Below are 17,850 nucleotides of genomic sequence, written 5' to 3' on the forward strand. Positions count from 1 at the left end.
TATAACTCATATGTATCTAATTATTAGTAAACACTCCATATTTAATGTGCTTTATGTTTTAATTTGGAAATAATTAAAATGTAAATATAGACAGAAAGAAATCACAAGGTGCTTTCAGTGAAACCTATTTTATTAGATGTGCTGTAAAAATTAAATGGCACATTCATATCTTTGCATTAAGCATATTCTGCAGCAAATGATATAACCCAGCTACAATAGAAACGACGACAATGTATGAGCCAAGTGGTGCTGGCTGTCACTTTCTCAAAGTCTCTCCTAGAGCAAAGCAGGAAGATAAAGGCAGAGATAAGGAGCCAGTGGACGGGAATTCATTTGTTTGTCTCCAGATGTGTGTTAGTTCGCTTACCCCACACATGGCTGTTGAGCCTGTCCCCTAGTAGGTAGAGTAACGACACCACGGACATGTTTAAAATGAAAAAGCCCACCAGGCTGGAGGTGCTGAGGTGCCCAAGGAGCGGATACACCCAGATTCCAACTGACAGGTATACCCATATAATCCTGCAACATGCAGCAGTCAGATCACTGTGTACGGTCACGCCTTAAAGAATTGTTCTGTGAACTCTTACCCAGTAACAATGATATGATGAAATATTATCACACAGCAGGAATATAATTTGTATCAATAGAAAAGTATGTAAACAGAAATGTGTGTATGACAACGTCTAATCTAATAAAGGCTCAAAAAAGCCTTAAGCTGTGTGGTAAATTCTGTTCCTCCTATGGAGTTATTTCTGTCCATTGCAACAAATGTCAAGTTGACCGTGGTGTCAGGTTGGCCACTAAAACAAATAAACTGCTGCAGCTGAGTAAACATGGACTTTCGATGGACACGTAGGCACTCGCTGGTTGCATAAACAACACAGCTTTAAAGAGTGGGCATTGGGAGATGTTTCTTAGAGTGCTTCGCAGAGGGTCTGCTGCAGACACCCAGCTGACCTTTTTCGACCTCTCAGTTCTTTCTGCAGAAGAACAAGCGGGTGAATTCGGCCACCACCTCTCTCATGATTATTCTGTGATTGTACTATTTCATTCTATGTAATAAATTCATGTGTTAATTTGAGCATAAAAGTTGAGTCTGTGTGAACTCTCTAACAATGTCGGAACATCAAAATACACGACAGAATGGCGTCACGAACACAGGCGTGAGGAGCCTTGTCCAGAACCAACATTTGTCCGGACTGGCCCGGACGCACGACCGTCGTCATCAGTGAAGGTAAATAGCGCTTAAAGCTTTTACGTGACGATTCTCTGTGTTCGGGACAGTGTGAGCAGATGTTGGTAAGATTGGAGAAATCTGATCATTAAATTCTGATTTGGCTGCTCCTAGTAAAGTATCTGTGTGGGAGAGACAAAGAGAGGCGGTGGAGAATTTACCTGTGCTTACTTATACTGCTGTAAATAGCTGCTTTGCATAACCAACTGCTGTGTGTGTATGTGCTATCTTGCGCTTGGGGAAAAAATGACATGGCCTATTGACCTCTAGAAGTTACGTAGGTTAACTTGAGGCAGGCGACGTTTGGGAAATCTAAAGTATGGGCGTTGTAGTCTGCATTCGGATAAAATAAATTTAAGGCTGTGTAAGTTCTGTGTCGACGCTGGAAAATTTGGTCCAGGTATTGAGCGGGGTCACTGAACCATACCTCGTTGAGCGGCTGTTAAATTAAAGGGGAAGACGTACGGTACCGGCGTCGGTAGACAGTGCGGCCTCGGTGCAACGGGTTGTGAAATTCGGTAAATTTGACCTGCTCGATAGAATCGAAATTTATTAGGCACTGTAGGCTTGTGTAATGTATTGGGAATCTACATTAAGCTTGGAGCGGATCAATCCAAGTGTAGAGCTTCCCAAGGTTTGTGAGGCCTGGTAACATAGGGATAACCGGTAAAAGCGCTTTTTGTTTATTGTGTGTTGAACTGCAGTGTGTCGATGTGTCAGTATTGCGCAAGTATAGTTAAGTTGGGGTGAGTATAGGTTTAGTATATGTTAATGCATTTAAGGATAGTGTGATAAGTGCTAAGTTGTTGCGGTGTAATAATAATTAACAGGTGTCGAGGTAATAACATTTGAGTCTGTGGCTGTAAAAAAAAAAAAAAAAAAAAAAAAAAAAAAAAAAAAAAACCTTGAGTGTGTGTTAATAATTGACAGTGTGCGTTCCCTTTTGGTCCTTTGGAGCAGAGAGTGTGTGTGTAACAGGGGAGATAAAGCCTCACTGTTCAGGGTCTGTGTGTGTGTTTGTTTGTTTTTGAACAGTCTGGGGAGAGCCGTGGGGTGAGTGCTGTGTAGATTACACTTTCGAACGTTTTGATCATTCTATCATTTTTGATAATTCTAATATTTTTTTAGTGTCCTGTGTGGACATTGGGGTAATCATTGTTTGAAATAATCTGCATATTTTAGAACGATGTTTCCACACTGTGGTTGGGACTGGTCAAGCAGGTCACAGAGTGTGTGCAGATTGCGGCCTCCTGGTTTGGTTAAAAAAGAAAAAGGGGGGAGGAGTGAATTGGGACTCCAAATTGGGCCTGGAGACGTTAGTTTTGTTCCTCTTCGCGTGTTCACTTCTCATGTGTGTGCGTGTGAATGTGTGTGTGTGTGTGTGAATACTGCCCAGAGCAGGAAGTCAAATAAGTCAACTAAGTAGGATAAAACACCTATAATAAGTCCATTAACATTCATTCCTGGTCGGTCCATTTAAGTATGTCATATACTCTTTTCTCAGGAGATTCAGAAGTATTCGAAGAAATAGAATAAGCGGACGCATAAAGCTACGTCACCCTGGCCAACAGAGGGGACATTTGATCTGACGCAGTGGGTTAAGATCAAATCTGTGAAGTTAGGCCTTAAACGGGAACGAGAAAAGGCAGTGTTGCATTTTATTAGCTGTTTAAAAATGATGGGCAAAAAGACGGCTCAATGTTGTAATAATCAATCTAATCATATCACTATAATTAAGTCTCTTTCAGATGCGTCCCAGATGGATGCAGAAGAAACAAAACCTGGAAGGACAAAGAAGCCAGTTCACCCAGTAGCTGATCTAGAAGGGACAGACAGGGCAGTGGAGAGGGATGAGTTATTAGAACTGCCCGACGTTTATTTAAAAACTGAAAATTTCAATTGGAAATTCCTGCAGTGAAAGTGATCTGCGTGACAGAGCAGGTAGATCACTGTGGGCTGAGTCAGATGAGGAATCAGTGTGTGTGGGTGACGGACGGGTAAATGAGGTTTCTGATGGACTTCCTCTGCTGGTCAAAAGGGCAAAGTGTCAAAATCTGCCCTGGCCTTCAAGACCAGATCAGAAGGATCTGAATGACACTGTGAGACTGTGCAACATGTCAGTAGAACAAATAACTGACCATGTGATTCATGCTGTTGAGCTGCATCAAAAGCAGGCAAAGAAGGCAGTGAAAGAAGCAACACGCCAGCAGCAGCGAAAAGAGGGGGAGAAAAGAGAGACGAGGATGGTGTCTGCTCAACCAGCCAGCGTGCCTCAGACCCCACCTACACCACCAGGCATGGCCACACCTCAGGTGATGTACATTCTACCAGGAGGGTGGACAAGACGACCTCCTATGAGGAGAGGAGGGACTCCTCCAGGCCGAGGAGCAAGACGAGGATGCTGTGGAAAAACTGTGAACTGCTTCCAGTGTGGGAGGTATGGACATGTGCAAAGCCAGTGATGGAACAAGAGTCCACCTGGACGGCCAAGGAAGGCTGAGGCTCAAGCAGGGCCACTGAGACAGTGCAGGCTGTCAGATATGAACTGTGTCAATGGATGTTATCAAAAGCCAAAAAGCCAGAGGCCTCTGAATCTGTGTTCTCACCTTGCTGCACACTTTAGTACTTTGAGACTCAGACAAATATCTAAATTTTTAAAAACAAAATAAATAAGTCGAATTGGTGAAAATAACTCAGTCCTTAAAGCTGCCAAAAGCTTAAAATAAATAAATGAATAAAATAAAATAAAATATTTCAATTTTACAAGGAAAGGGAGAGGTACAGTATGGAGAATATTTCAAAATAAAGTTCAACTTTATTTCAAAATAAAGTTCCCAATTCACTCACTCTACTGTTGAAATGCTTCACCTGATGCTCAGTGGTTGACTGTGTTTTATCCTCCAAGAGGTTTGGCTGTATGTGGGTTTATATGAACTTTCTTTAGTAAGTTAAAATATTTTAGTTGTAGTTTTTATCCACAGTTGTTACAGTATGGTGTCATTAGAGACTCAGATAATCACGGGGGAAATTACAATTAGATGCAGTAGTGATTGTGGGGTTGTTTGTGTTTCTAGGTTTATTGCTTTGTGCAACAGGTTCAACAGGTTGTGTTATGTCTAATGTGTCATCTCTGATAGGTTGTGAGAATGCAGCTTATTTAGTCTGTATGTTAATTTCGTCATAGAGTCACTTAGTGCATGCATTTACAGCACTTCCTGAATTAAATAAGTTTTATCGCAGTGATTCTGTGTTCTTCATCAGGTTAGTCACTAAAGCTCAATCCTTCTTGTTTAGCTGTCAGCTGACATCGAGGGTGTAACCTTGAAGTTTAGATGCTGTATAAGTTTCTTAATTTCACTTAGTTTATTAAGTCCCAGTAAGGATAGATAAGTAAGGGTAAGAAATGATTTTTAGGGGTTGTACTAATGTGCCCATCTTAAGTTAGCGATTCGATTGTCCTAACTTTCTAAATTAGTAATTTGTATAATCACTTGGATGCAGTATGTGTGTATGGGAAGTATGAAAATGAAAATGAATGACAGGAGACTTGTATGTGTGGCGTCTGCTGTGGGACTATTCTTCTATTCTGTTTCTGTTGTGTCTCATCCCAAGTTGGCGAACTTATTCGAAGGAGGCCTGTTGGTTCAAAAGTTGGGGTTCAGTCGGTTCAAATGTTAACTTGGAGTGTAAATAGCTTGCGAATAGGATGATCTCAGCAGGATTCCTAGTGGAGTGAGAGAAAAAGAGATGGTAGCATGGTACAGTATGTGAGGGAGGAAAGGAGGTCAAGGAGTGAAGGAAAGGGAAAGTGTAAATGTTGACAATAGAGAGAGGAAACAGTGCTGTGAACCTTGCATTTCAGGGTGTAGCTTGTAAAAAAAAATATGCAGAACGCATAAAACTAACATTGCATGAAGCTTTGCTTGACAGAATAGTGTTTAATGCATCAACCAGTGACCTACGTTTTTATGTAAAACAGATAATTAACAAACGCAGGAGTGCTGTGTTGTTCCATTGCAGGAAAGAAGAGGTCAAAGAAGATCAAACTCCGGATCACTGATGGGCCCTGAGTGACACTGCTGACTCATTTAGCAGAACAAGGTCACAGGCTAGCCTTTCTAAATTATAGTTCTCAGAGCAAGAGGGCTCTCTCTTAGCTCACGTGCACGATAAAAACCCTGAGCTCATGACAGTGACATGACTGACTGATATATGCTCTACGGACTAACCATGACACATGTCAATAATGTTTATTGTTGTTGATTTTATATAATGAGGGTTTAACCATTTTCATTCTGCATCTCAGTGTGTTGTTGTACACAGGAAGCTCACATTAACAACTTCAACCCTTCTCTTTAGGCGGAGCAGCAGTGGAGAAACTGTGTCAGCATAAACACCTCGCTTAAACTGATTTTCTTGCCTAACCGAACCGATTTCTCTCCTACCCCTAACCTCTGTCCACAGGTTACTTCAGTATCAGAAGAGGGTCTTCTATCTTCTGACCTGCTACAAATTGGTTATTTTATATTCTCGCATTTTCTGATTTCTACACGACGGCCTGGGACAAAAAGTAAGCCATATGTTCTATTCACTCTAACCCTAGCTCTGTAGGATGGTTTATGCTGCACTATGGTGCAGAGCTTTCTGCCTCTCAGCTATCAGCTCTCAGGTCAAGCTGGAGCACCAGTCTGAGGGGGACAGAGGATGACGCAGCAGAGGAGTGCTGAAGCCCTGGACAGTCTGGAAGCGAGTGACTTGGTGTGCTTCCCAGGACAACGCAGAGGGTGCAGTGCCACAACTTCCAGAACAACCATGATGGAAGGAGCCACTGGAGCCGAAGGAGCCGATGGAGAGTCCAATTAAACCAATTCCAGCTAGACCAAGACTTCTCACCCACCTAATATTGTGGGGCTGCGCGGACCAACACATCTATAGGAGGCGGAACGACGTGGCAGCACAGACCTTCAAGACTGACTGTTGCTGCGTGTGAGGATCACCTGTTGGAGCTGAAAGAAGAGCCTAGGCAAAAAGAGACGTCCTAGGCAGAGGACGAGCTGGAGCTGAAGTTGAAACCTGGGGATCCGGTGTATATCAAGGGGTTTTAGGAGAACGTGGGACCATGCCCGACAAGAAGGTCCCAACATGTTGGTCAAGACGACCTCAAGAGAAGTTCAAGTTAAAGGCTCTCCCACCTGGTATCATCTGAACCACTGTGTTAAAGTATCAGAGGGGGAAATGGGGAACCCTAAGATTGATGTTTAGTAAAAATGGTCCAAGTGTGTTTGTAAACTTGTCAGTAATTTGTTTTTGTGTTTATTTTTAGAGGCAGGTACCGGATTCACCTGTGAAATGTTCGGAGGTCATCAAGCTGGCTGCCCTGAAAAGTCCTGTATTAGCAGTAGGATAAATTTGGCTATTTTAAGTGATTTATGTGTCCACATTGCTAAGGTTAAACGACACTTAAAATGGGTTGGGACCTTGCTAGTGCTTATCACTGGTTTAAGGCAGTAAAGTAAATTGGGCTTAGCTTTAATGGACATTTGTCTGTCCATTGAGGGGGAAAGTTTGTGGTAAATTCTGTTCCTCCTATGGAGTTATTTCTGTCCATTGCAACAAATGTCAAGTTGACCGTGGTGTCAGGTTGGCCACTAAAACAAATAAACTGCTGCAGCTGAGTAAACATGGACTTTCGATGGACACGTAGGCACTCGCTGGTTGCATAAACAACACAGCTTTAAAGAGTGGGCATTGGGAGATGTTTCTTAGAGTGCTTCGCAGAGGGTCTGCTGCAGACACCCAGCTGACCTTTTTCGACCTCTCAGTTCTTTCTGCAGAAGAACAAGCGGGTGAATTCGGCCACCACCTCTCTCATGATTATTCTGTGATTGTACTATTTCATTCTATGTAATAAATTCATGTGTTAATTTGAGCATAAAAGTTGAGTCTGTGTGAACTCTCTAACAATGTCGGAACATCAAAATACACGACAGCTGTTTCCTTTGTAATCTGATACCAGCTCTGCAGGAGACTAGTGGGAACAGTACTGTGCTTCACTCAGATATACTTCAACCAATGTTTTAAAATGAAGTTGAATGGCACATGAATGTTTAAAGAGACTGCATTATAGTTAAATAGTGTACAATCCAGTGTCATTTACCAGGATAAGTAAGCCGAGCCCACGGTTCCCAGCACGGCCAGTGCCTGTTTGGTCTGGGGATAGACATGAGGCTGCACCAGCACCTCTCCCAGTAGAACAGGTAGCACAACCGTATGCTGGGAAAGTCCAGGGAGAGATCATTATGTGTGAGGCTCTGAAATCATCACATTCTGACGTCAACATCAGCCAAATGTACAAACCATAGAATGATTCATCCAAGGAGGGAAGAAGGAATCAATAGTAGCTGGGTAGACCAGTTCCCTGTCGTAGGCGAAGACGGTCCAGAAGAACAGAACAACAAACTAAACAGACGAAGAAGAGTTCATGTGGAGAATATTGAGTTGAGATTTGGTAATAAAACATAGGGTGTTTCTCACCGTGCCAACAGGGAAGGCAAAAACAGCAAAGAGGAAGTCTTTCCATCTGTTTACAGCACTTTGAGACTTGCTTCCAGGCTGTAGGTCATTTACTGCAGCCAGTCCGAAAAACGACATCTGCAGCAACTGGAAAATGAGATTAAATGACAACATTATTGTTTTCCATTCTCCAGAAAAGGTCAAATATACGTGGTGTAGTGTAATGGACTCACCAGATTCAAAAAGGTGAGGTACTTCCATGGTCCTCCATAAACAAAGATGCCGGGTGGTAGCTCCTCTCCCCCCTTAGCAGCAAGACTCCTAACAACAAAGGCGTAGCCGCTGAAGGCCGTGATGTGGTACACGCTCCTCAGCACCGGAGCCATTCAGCTGAGTGGAACAGTGACTCTGCAGCATGCGAGGCTCCCTTTGCATGAGGGAACTGAGGCGGTGAACCTTCTTGAAGATCAGCGTGGTTCACTGTGACCACAGGCTCCCTGTTGCATATAAAGGGTCGGGGGGTCATTCTTTCGTAACCGCGGCAATGTAGCATGTGATCGGTGCCAACGTCACGTTAAGCAGGAGCTTAATGGGTATTTGAGTGTTTTGTAAGAGAATCAAGTTAAATAAGTAACAACTGGTTCTGATGGACGCAACGTCATCACAGAGGTTTGACTAACACAACCTAGTGAAGTATTTAATTACATTAGCTGAATTTATTATTCAGTTAATTAAGATGGACAATCAAACTATACCCACACGCCACAATGTACTGTAGCATATGTGCTTTAAAGTGCACTAAATTGTTTGTCCTGTACGTGGAGCCAGAGGAAGGGTTTAACCAAGACACTGGTGACATGTTGAGACCACGTCATTGTGTAATTCCTATTATAAAACCATATTAGTCATGATTAGTATGTATAGTGTTGTATTATGACTAAACATTTTATTTATAACACGGCAGACTTGACTTGACTAACGGAGCTGGTTTAGCTGCTCATCGTATCCTTCTGCAGCCACACAACAGACATTAAAACAGACTTTTATGGAATTTTATTTACAAAAAGCAAAGGTTGCTGAATACAGGTGTCACAGATCTGTCATGTTTAACTGTAAGAGCACAATTTTACTTGTGTCGATTCTGTGCAGGTTCCCCGTTTCTTGCGCTTTGCATTAAAACAATAGTGCTGAAGTTTTCAATGACGTACATGACGTGCTGTATGTTCGTATCATGTAGTTCACGTGTACAGTTTAAAGTCCTACAGGTCGATGCAGCAGAAACAACAAAGAGAGGAATTAGACAGTGACATTACAGTTAAAATCTCAGCTTTGTTCATCATTTCTCCTTCCTGTTTGTTTACAGGGAATAAAAGCTGCAGCTTATTTACACCAGAACAGCCGTCAAATGTTTGTTTTACGAATGCACGTCATCACCAAACATTCTCAACACAATTGAAAACACTACATCACTAACTACAGCAACAGCTTCACAACCTCTGACTACTTCCTATCATCTGCTACACCGACGTTGTGTTTAGCCTCCAACCACGCTACGTTAAGACTGTCAGTGCTGGGAAACAGGCAGCACTGGCCTCAGAACCAATCTGTTGCAAACATTGCACTTTACCCATGTGGTAAAAATATATATTTGGTCACACAGAGTCAGTTTATGTGCTGGTCACATGGCAGCACGTTTTTGACGGTGAAGAAGCCCTTGGTCGATCTTCTTATTTTTGTTCTGTTTCCATGGCTTGAGGAGGAAGTAACTGTTTTACATACATTGTGTCCATTGTTTACTTATTTCTATGCTTCACACATTTTTATTACACATCAATCACAGTAATGATGCCATCCATGACACAAGCCTCTTCCTGTAATCAGACCTCAAAGCGGCTGTAGACTCTCCTCTCTTTCCTCATACACTGGATCCTCTCCAGCACCTTCTCCCGATCCTGCGGTGACTTCTGCTGCCCTCTTCCCGGTGCCTTGAAGCCTCTGGCGTTCTCTCTCTTAGCGTTCTTGTCAGCCTCGTCCTCCTTCTCGTCGTCGGTGACGGGGGCATCTTTGGTGGCCTCGCCCCGGCTTTGGCTGTTGGCGGAAATCTGCTCCAGCAGGAGCTTCGTGTCGTCTCTGAGGTTGCTGCTGGAGAGCACGTTGGCCGTTGACGAGTGGTAGCGAGACTGGCTGGTTTTTGGCTGCTTGGACTGTGGCGATACAGGAGCGGCTTCCTCCGATGTGATCTCGGCTGGCTCTTTGATTTTCTTGCTGCCGATGGCGTCCTGCGTGATCATTTTGTTGAGCTCGTTCGTTGCCGCGGTTTCCTCCGCTCCTTTCTCTCCGGGGTCAGGAAGTAGAGTTTCTTCTTCTCTTATCTCACTCTGGTTGACTACAGCACCATCTTCAGCAGGCGGCTCCGCTGGCTGGCTTAGAGGAGGTTTGGTGTCAGGGGTTTGGCAGAGCTCATCAGGCTGCGTTGGGACCTTTGATGGCTGAGTTCCAGTTTCATCTAACTCCATTGTATCCTGGTTGAGGGGTGGGTTTGTGTCCAATGAGCTGTGTTCCACAGAGACGCTGATGTCTGTGTTTTCAGACCCAGGTGACAAAACTCGTGCAGCTGACTCAGCTGGTGAAGAACAGGGAACTGCTTCAGCAGGAGGGGTGTCAGTGTCTGTCAGGTCAGGTTCACAGGGAGGGGCTGCTTGTGTTTGTGCATCTGCTGGAGATGCAGTTGTGTCTGACTGGGAGGCATCAGGAATCACATCCGGATCCTTCCTTTCCTCTGCTTGACATGTAGACTGCTCAGTCTGAGGGTCTGGTTGGTCTAGTGTGGATTTTATACACTCGTTTTGAATACTGGGCAAATCAGGTAAATTTGGCAAAGGCACTGATGATATAAGGGAAGGAGGCAATGTATCAGCTTTATCCTCCGATGGTCCAGGAACCGGAGACTCATCCGCACCAGCCTTCTCACCAGAGTCTTCTGATGTAATCAAATCCTTTTCTGACAATGTAAAAGTCTCAGATTCTCCAGTGGTGGTCGTTATAGTGGACTGTGATGAGGATGTGTTCGCCTCGGAACCAGCAGCACTTGTATCATGACAAACACCAGATTCCAAATGTTTAAAGTTCACAGTCTGGAGTTCTGAAGAGGTCACAGATGATGCCCCTCCACAAACAGGTCCTGGGGGAACTTCAGTACACTCAGATTGTGCAGATGTGCGTGGACTTTCCTCGTCTGATTTCAGGGCTTCCTGTTGTAAGGTGCTGTCAGCCTCCTGTGTGTTATCAGAGCTCAAAGGCACCGCGACAGAGGTTGAGGGTGAACTGCACTCTACTGGGGGAACATTAGATAATACTGACTCTGGTGGAATGTTAAGAAAATCAGAGCTAGAAGACGGGAGACTGGGACTAACAGTTGGCAGGATGGGATCAGAGGAACTTTGGACATCACTTGGGTCGGAACAGGCAAGTTCTGATCCAGTGTGTTGCTCAGATGAAACACTCTCTGACTGGACTGACTGGGGTCTTTGCGTTTCAGCATCCAATTCAGCCGATGCAGAAGCGGACGGGGCCTCAGCTGAACTGGGAGTGAGTGAAGTGGAATCTTTGGAGGGAGAATCAGGGCTCGGTATCTCACTTTCATCACTACCTTGAACAAGGGAGGGATCACTAACAGCTGTGGCCTCTGAAGGTGTATCGGGATGACTGCTCTCCTTCACCGCCTTCGACAGCATCGGTTCTTGAGGATGTTCTTCTTGAGGGGGTTCGACTTGTGCAGATTCTACATCTGTAAAAACAGCCAGAGATGCTGATTGGCTGAGTTCTTCTGTCTGGTTTGAATGACTTGTATCCCTAGCTTCGCTGCTTTGGGAGGCACCAGGTTCGCTTCTATTGGAGCTGTTACTGATGTCCCTGATTAACTCACACGCTCCTACAGATGCTGTTTTTCCAGCAACCATTTCAGGGGCATTTTTGTCTACCAAAGTGTCACATGATAAAGGCTTAGTCATGTTTTCTGAGGCTTCTTTCAGCTTGGGCTCCTCTGTTTTATTAGCCGTGCCGGTTGCCAGATCAGCTGGTGGGGTCAACACAGCTTGCCCTTTGATCGTTCCAGCTTCTGCCATCTTGGCCCCAGTCACCCTTTCTGAGGTTTCCTCTGCTCCAGGCTCCTTCGTTTTAACAGTGGGACTTTGCTTTGTATCATTTGACGGTTTCACTGATTGGTCGTGTTCTTTTTTAGCTTCTGCAGCTTTGGCGGCTTTCCGCTTTGCAGCCAGTTCCTTGAAGAACATAAGCCTTACATCAGGATCACTCATGTCTACATACATTGGAGTTGTAAAGGGGGACTCGAGTGGTTGCGCTGGGGCATTCATTTTGGGCAGCTCTGCTGTACTCGGCTTGGACTGAGGTGCTGGAGGTTTTACTGTCTCCTGTGCCTCACTCTTTTCTGGGAGATCCTTTACATTTTCTTCTTTTGAAGGGTCTATATCATCTGATTTACTGACTGCATCACCTGGCTTCGATGTTTCTGATGCCACGTTATCAGAAGCAGGTGACTTCTCAAAGCGCCTCCATTCTCTCGTAGCAGGCCTCCTCTGTCCCAACACCTGCAAAACAAAAGGGGTGTTTTTCTGCTCTTCCTCATTCTTCTCACCGCCTTCATCCTGCTGGCCAGCAGCCGTTTTGGCGTCTTGAGAATGCTGCTGGTCGAGAGAGTTGAATATGAGCGAGGATCTCAACCTGGAGTTCCTCGGCGTTGCGGGATTATATTGCCTACGGAACGTCTCCTCCCTCCGCAGAACGGATGACTTCGGTTCTCTTTGCTCTTTTTGTTCTGCCTCCTCGGCCTTTTCTGCCTCGTGCGTGGACGACGATTCTGAAGGCATCGGCGTTGACTTCCTTTCTGCCACCACTGGAGCAGATTCCTCAGGCAATTTCTTTGGCTGCTCTCGAAGAGGGATTTTGGCATAGCCTGGGATCTGACTTGCTCTGGGCAATGTATGAACTTTAAATTCCCTGACATTAGGGATTTTAGGAAATGATAAATCTGGGGCTGGTGCTATTTGTTGCACAGGTTGAGCGGGCTCTTCAGGAGGCTCTGGTGCCTGAGGTGTTGCTGACAGGTCTTCATCTTCTGGATTATCATATGTACTGAGATATGAGGAAATCCTCCAGTTTCTTAGCCCACGTTTTACCATAGGATTTTTGCGGTCAACAATAGCTTCCGGGAAAAATTGTTTCTCATCGGTTGTGTTTGAGTGTGTGGGAGAGGTCTGACAGGTGTACGGCTGACCTAAACTCAGTCTTCTGGGATGAGATGAACTAAATGGTAAATCTCCTGCTGGGTGTAATTTATCTGAGCTTTGCTCAAAGTCTGCATTTCTGGTAGATGATAAATAGTTCATCACGTGGTCAAAGTTATGAGGCGGCTGCATCTCTTGTGGCTCAAAGTAGGTATCCACACAAGGATAGTCTGGGTTCCAGAACTTTTCACCACCACTGTAATCAGCCTCTGGTCCCGCTCCAGGGCCTTGATAAAGCTGCTGTCCCCTGGGAACCTGCCACCTCTGGCTCTCAGGCTCAGGGACCCCCTGTTGGAAAGGGTACGGGAACCTACCCTGGCCACCCCCATATCGTTTGAATGCAGGATTTTCAGTCGAGGGTATTCTGGGGGGCCCCTGGTCAAATAATGGATCCATATGTGGCTGGGAGGGAAACCTACTGTACATATCTGAAGCGCCTTTAGGTGGCATCATTCTCCAATCTACGTCCATTCGTTCGTCGTATGAATGTCTCGGCCATTCGTCTGGATGACCAGCATCTGGAAACCTCCTGGAATCTTTGTATAGCGGTGCTCTATCATTTGGGAACTGCTGTTTCTTCTGTTGTGAAAGGTTAAACTCTTCCATCGCCAGGAGCACATTTTCAACGATCAGTGGCTTGGACTGAGCGAACAGAATTCGAAACTCTTCATCAAACGTTGATACGAGCTGTCCGAGAAAAAGGTGCGCCATGGAGCGATGGAGCTTCTCGTACGACCACATGAAACTGAACGGAGACAGCGTACGTGGAGTTAAAAGAAATATAGATTCTACACGGGAGTGTTTTCTAAAAGTTCAAACCAGGCTCACCTGTAGTTTCCACTCAGCACAGCCCTGCAGTCCGTCATCAAGAAGCGGTTCATCATCTGACCTTTGAAGGATTTCCCTGAGCGGCACTGATACGTGATGCCAGACACTGTCCTCACACGTAAAAACTGCAAGACACACGTGAAACCATCAGCACTGAGCAGTAGTAGTAGTGGAGCAAAACTGCAAATACAATTCAAGACACAGCAGGTGGCAGCATTGTTTAAACACTACTGGTTTCAACAGGTAGGGGGAAAATGGATGCACTTCATGTTTTCTACTAGACTCCTTTGTGCTTAGTGGGATTTCTACCAACAATAAAGTAGTTCTTATGTCTGTTTTTACTGCATATTGTACATTAGCCAGAGATGCCCAAATGGACAAATTTGATATGAGCCCTGCCATAAACACAAACAAAGCATATGTTGGGTAACCACAAACATTTAACACAGGACACTGTATGACATGTAAGGTCTAAGAAAGAAGTTCACCACCACCAGCACCTGTACTTTATACAGGTTCCCCAACAGGTTTGTTGAAATGCAACAGCGCCACTGAAGGATACAATCTGCAATATTCTATACTGATTTTACTGTAAACAAGACCAGACCAAAGGTGAGCATGTTTGGAAATGTCTTCTGATACTGTTACTCAATCCTGACAGTGAATATGTAAAAGAGAAAACGATGCATGTGTGACTGGTTTCAAAACACCTAATTAATGTGTCCCTGTGCAGAAGTTGCTGGAGTTCAATCAATCAAAAATCAGTACGCTTCATATCAAGATCTAGACACACGTGTATTAGTGGTTTTGATTATTTACAGACAAGGTTTCTACTCACTGGAACATTCTGTAGATCGACCCGGCAGTTCAACATCATGTTGACGAAGTGATGAGCGTTCTGCTCGTCTAGAAGAATGTAGACGGCAACGTTTCTCCTGGCAGCATTGAGGATATCAGCAAACATGTCAACATCAGTAAACACGTCCATTACTACAGCGATCACCTACGGAGATAAAAAAAAAGAACATGAACACAAATAGTGTGAAAGCAAAACTTTGACCGTGAATGCATTTCTTGGTTGAGAAAGCGAAAGACGTACCTGCTGAGCATTCTTAACAAGTCGTCGGGCCTGATCCTTGATACTGGGCATGTCAGGCTCGGGGGGGTTGACCAGAGTGGTGACCTCTGTAGGTCCGATAAAATGGTGCTGATGAGGCCAGCCGAGGTCCAAGTCCGGCGCGTCCTGGTCCGAGTGAATCGGCCAGTAGGTGTCCGAGGAGCCATCCCCCCCAGTGTCCAGAAAACGTTCAGGGTGCTCGGGGTGAATGCTCGGCTGCGGGCTCTGGAGAGACTGCTGAATGTGCCGGATCTCAGACGTGGACAGGAAGTCCACCACATCTGCCGTCTGGAGAAAATTATAGTATCCCTCCAAGTCGCTCTCCACCAGCGCGTCGACGGCCAAGCGGTACTCTTCACGATAGTGGGGAGGGAGGTAGTGGGGGTCCATGGGGTTTTCCCCGGAAGAGGAACACTGGGAGCGACGCGCCATCCTGATGTCTGGAACACAGTCAATACATTTTGTTGCATCAGCAAATACGTACTTTTATTTCAAAAAGTCTCGAGAGTTTGTGAGTACAAACTGGACTCTAAAACCCGTAGTGGCGGTTTATCAATATTTTCTCGGAGATCCAGCAATTACGGCGGGAGACAATAATCACGCGCTGTTATTCAAACATTAATAACGAAGGTAACGAATAGACATAATACAACCGCAGACTCTAGTGTCAACAGATCAAGTGACTAGTCAGGTGCAGCTGCCTGCTCTATTATACAATAGTCACGTTCAGAGCTTTGAAAATCAGTTTGGCCAGATGTAGGCTGCTTTGCATACTTCTCCAGAACTGTTGTACACACCAGTAGTAGAAATACTTTATGATTCTAACCATGTTGGGTCAAACCCCGCCGTGCAGGTGGTTCAGTCGGTCCAGAGGCCACAGAGATGAGACCCCTGGTTTCAACAGTCCACTCGTAAAGGCGCACACGATGAACGGGGGAAGCTGGAATCTAACCACAGGGTGCACGATCATGGGCGTGGCTCCTCCCTCTGGTCAACAACACAATCCTCCATTTGCAAGTTCATGTGTATGTCACATATTCTGGAAAAAATGAAACTAAAGGCTCCCGACGACGCGAGACAAAACACAAAGTGTTACAAAAACAGCGCCCGAGCCAATAATCCGCCGCTGCTACCGGTGCGTAAAAAGGCCAAAGTCGGATCCACGAACGAAGTTTTTCCGTCTCCCCGCGGGACACAGCTGTCAAACGCCGTGCTGCCGCCGTGGCGGCTCTGGTGACTGTGGTTACCGGTGTGTTACCGACCGTCAGAGAAACTTTGTGACCCTCCGCCGTCCGCTCAGGCCTGACGTCTCGCCCCACTCACCCGCTCGCCGCGCTCTCGTCAAGCTTCCCGTCGGTTCAACTTCACGCCGCTCATGTTTCGCTCCACGGACGCGTCGCGCCTCGACTCAGCTCCAGGTGGGACTCATCGAAGGCTTTCTCTTGCATCGTCTTCCCCCCTCTTCACCCCGCTAAACCAGTTTACTGTCACGCTTGAGGCATGTTGGCGAGAATGTGAGACCGAGCGCGCGCGCGCACACGCACACGCTGACGGAGAGCTCGCTCCGCCTCCACGGCGGCTCCACGGCCGCAGTCCCGTCGTGGGTCCGATGAACTCTGCTCACGTGTTATCTGTCAGCTGAAACTCCCGCTGGACGACGGCTGCTTCGTTCCCCTCTGAGCAAACTGATGCTTTTTATTTAAATAAAGAGCGAGGTGAATGTAGCGCTACCATCATAAGAACTGATCCCACGTCTTCATCAAGCCCCATGGAAAGTATTATAATTATTATTATATAATATATGGCTTAAGTGATGGTTACTAAGTCATTTACTCCTCTTTCGTTGATCAGTCATTGCCTGTTAAACAGACACACCTACGTTGTTACCTACACGGTCACACTATACAGCAGCCTGACTGTAGCTCCTCCTGACACTGAACTCCGGCACCTTCTATGGAAGCTTCTATCTTCACGCGCCCGTTCAAGGATTACTGTGTGACAGTTTAATTACTTAATTGCGTATTTATTTGAGAAGTATAACTCTTAAAAGGTTTGGTAGTAATGAAATTAGGAGGTCCAGCACGTGTTGCCTCTTGATTTGGTATTTAATCACTCTCAAGGTGGGGCTGAAACTTCAGCCACAGAAATAAATCAGTGGAGCTTAGCTTTCAGTCATCTTTATCACGTTGCATTCAAATCTACTGAAGTTAAATGGAATTACCAAAAAGTGAAAGAACAGCATTTTAGAATGGAACAGATACTGTATGAGTCAGTCAGTTCACCATGACAAGCTACTTGCTTGGAAGAAATGTTGCACTGGCAACAAAGAAAACCACTTGATGGCTTAACCTCTTAATGTGACAAGGATGTCAATAATCAATAGGCACAAAGGGTGAGGATGATTATTATAAACTACCCTGACTACTTCACAGTAAAGGAAACAATAGGCAGATCATCACACGGCGACTGGGCCCAGAAGTTTAAAGCCTGGGGGAATGCGGAGCTTCTCCTGCCAACATTCATTCCTTTATTTGTTTCACCGCTCATTAACAAATCTTCCTGCACCAGCTACAGTAATTGGCACAGAGCGAGCACTTGCCTCCCAGGACAGGCTGTTGTACGGCTTGTGTTGTGTGGTTTAGTGAGAGCGCTTGTGTGGAAATCAAGAAGCTGGAGCGGAGCCAGGCAGGATTCCGGGAGAGGTCCACGGAGCCAGTGTTTAGTTAAACCTTGAAAGGAGAATTGACTTGACTTCGAGGGTTGCTTCACGCCGGGGCCTCAAACAGCCTCGTCAGGATAAATGCAGATGCCTCTAAAAGTAAAGGAAGTGATGCAATGTAGTCGCTGAAGTGAAG

General features: G+C 45.4%; 2 protein-coding genes across 3 annotated transcripts; both read right to left on the reverse strand.

Moving 5' to 3' along the window:
• Positions 1–329: 329 nt before the first annotated feature.
• Positions 330–8,217, reverse strand: LOC114870747 (androgen-dependent TFPI-regulating protein). Its single transcript, XM_029175790.3, has 5 exons — positions 7,981–8,217; positions 7,769–7,894; positions 7,592–7,693; positions 7,392–7,507; positions 330–519 (listed from the first exon to the last, which is right to left on the reverse strand). Exons 1-5 carry the CDS (start codon positions 8,131–8,133, stop codon positions 330–332), a joined length of 687 nt encoding a protein of 228 aa, XP_029031623.1. The 5' UTR covers positions 8,134–8,217.
• Positions 8,218–8,785: 568 nt separating this feature from the next.
• fam83ha (family with sequence similarity 83 member Ha) lies at positions 8,786–16,562 on the reverse strand. Of its 2 annotated transcripts, none has more exons than XM_029127065.3 (5): positions 16,319–16,562; positions 14,978–15,435; positions 14,717–14,881; positions 13,879–14,003; positions 8,786–13,795 (listed from the first exon to the last, which is right to left on the reverse strand). In XM_029127065.3, the coding sequence occupies exons 2-5, from the start codon at positions 15,425–15,427 to the stop codon at positions 9,625–9,627; spliced, it is 4,911 nt and encodes a 1,636-aa protein (XP_028982898.1). In that variant the 5' UTR covers positions 15,428–15,435; positions 16,319–16,562; the 3' UTR covers positions 8,786–9,624. The 2 variants fall into 2 exon arrangements, with proteins under 2 accessions (XP_028982898.1, XP_028982899.1); XM_029127066.3 differs by lacking the exon at positions 16,319–16,562 and adding an exon at positions 15,822–16,305.
• Between the last annotated feature and the right edge of the window lie 1,288 nt (positions 16,563–17,850).

Source organism: Betta splendens, chromosome 15, assembly GCF_900634795.4.
Source record: "Betta splendens chromosome 15, fBetSpl5.4, whole genome shotgun sequence".
NCBI classification, from domain to species: Eukaryota; Metazoa; Chordata; class Actinopteri; order Anabantiformes; family Osphronemidae; genus Betta; species Betta splendens.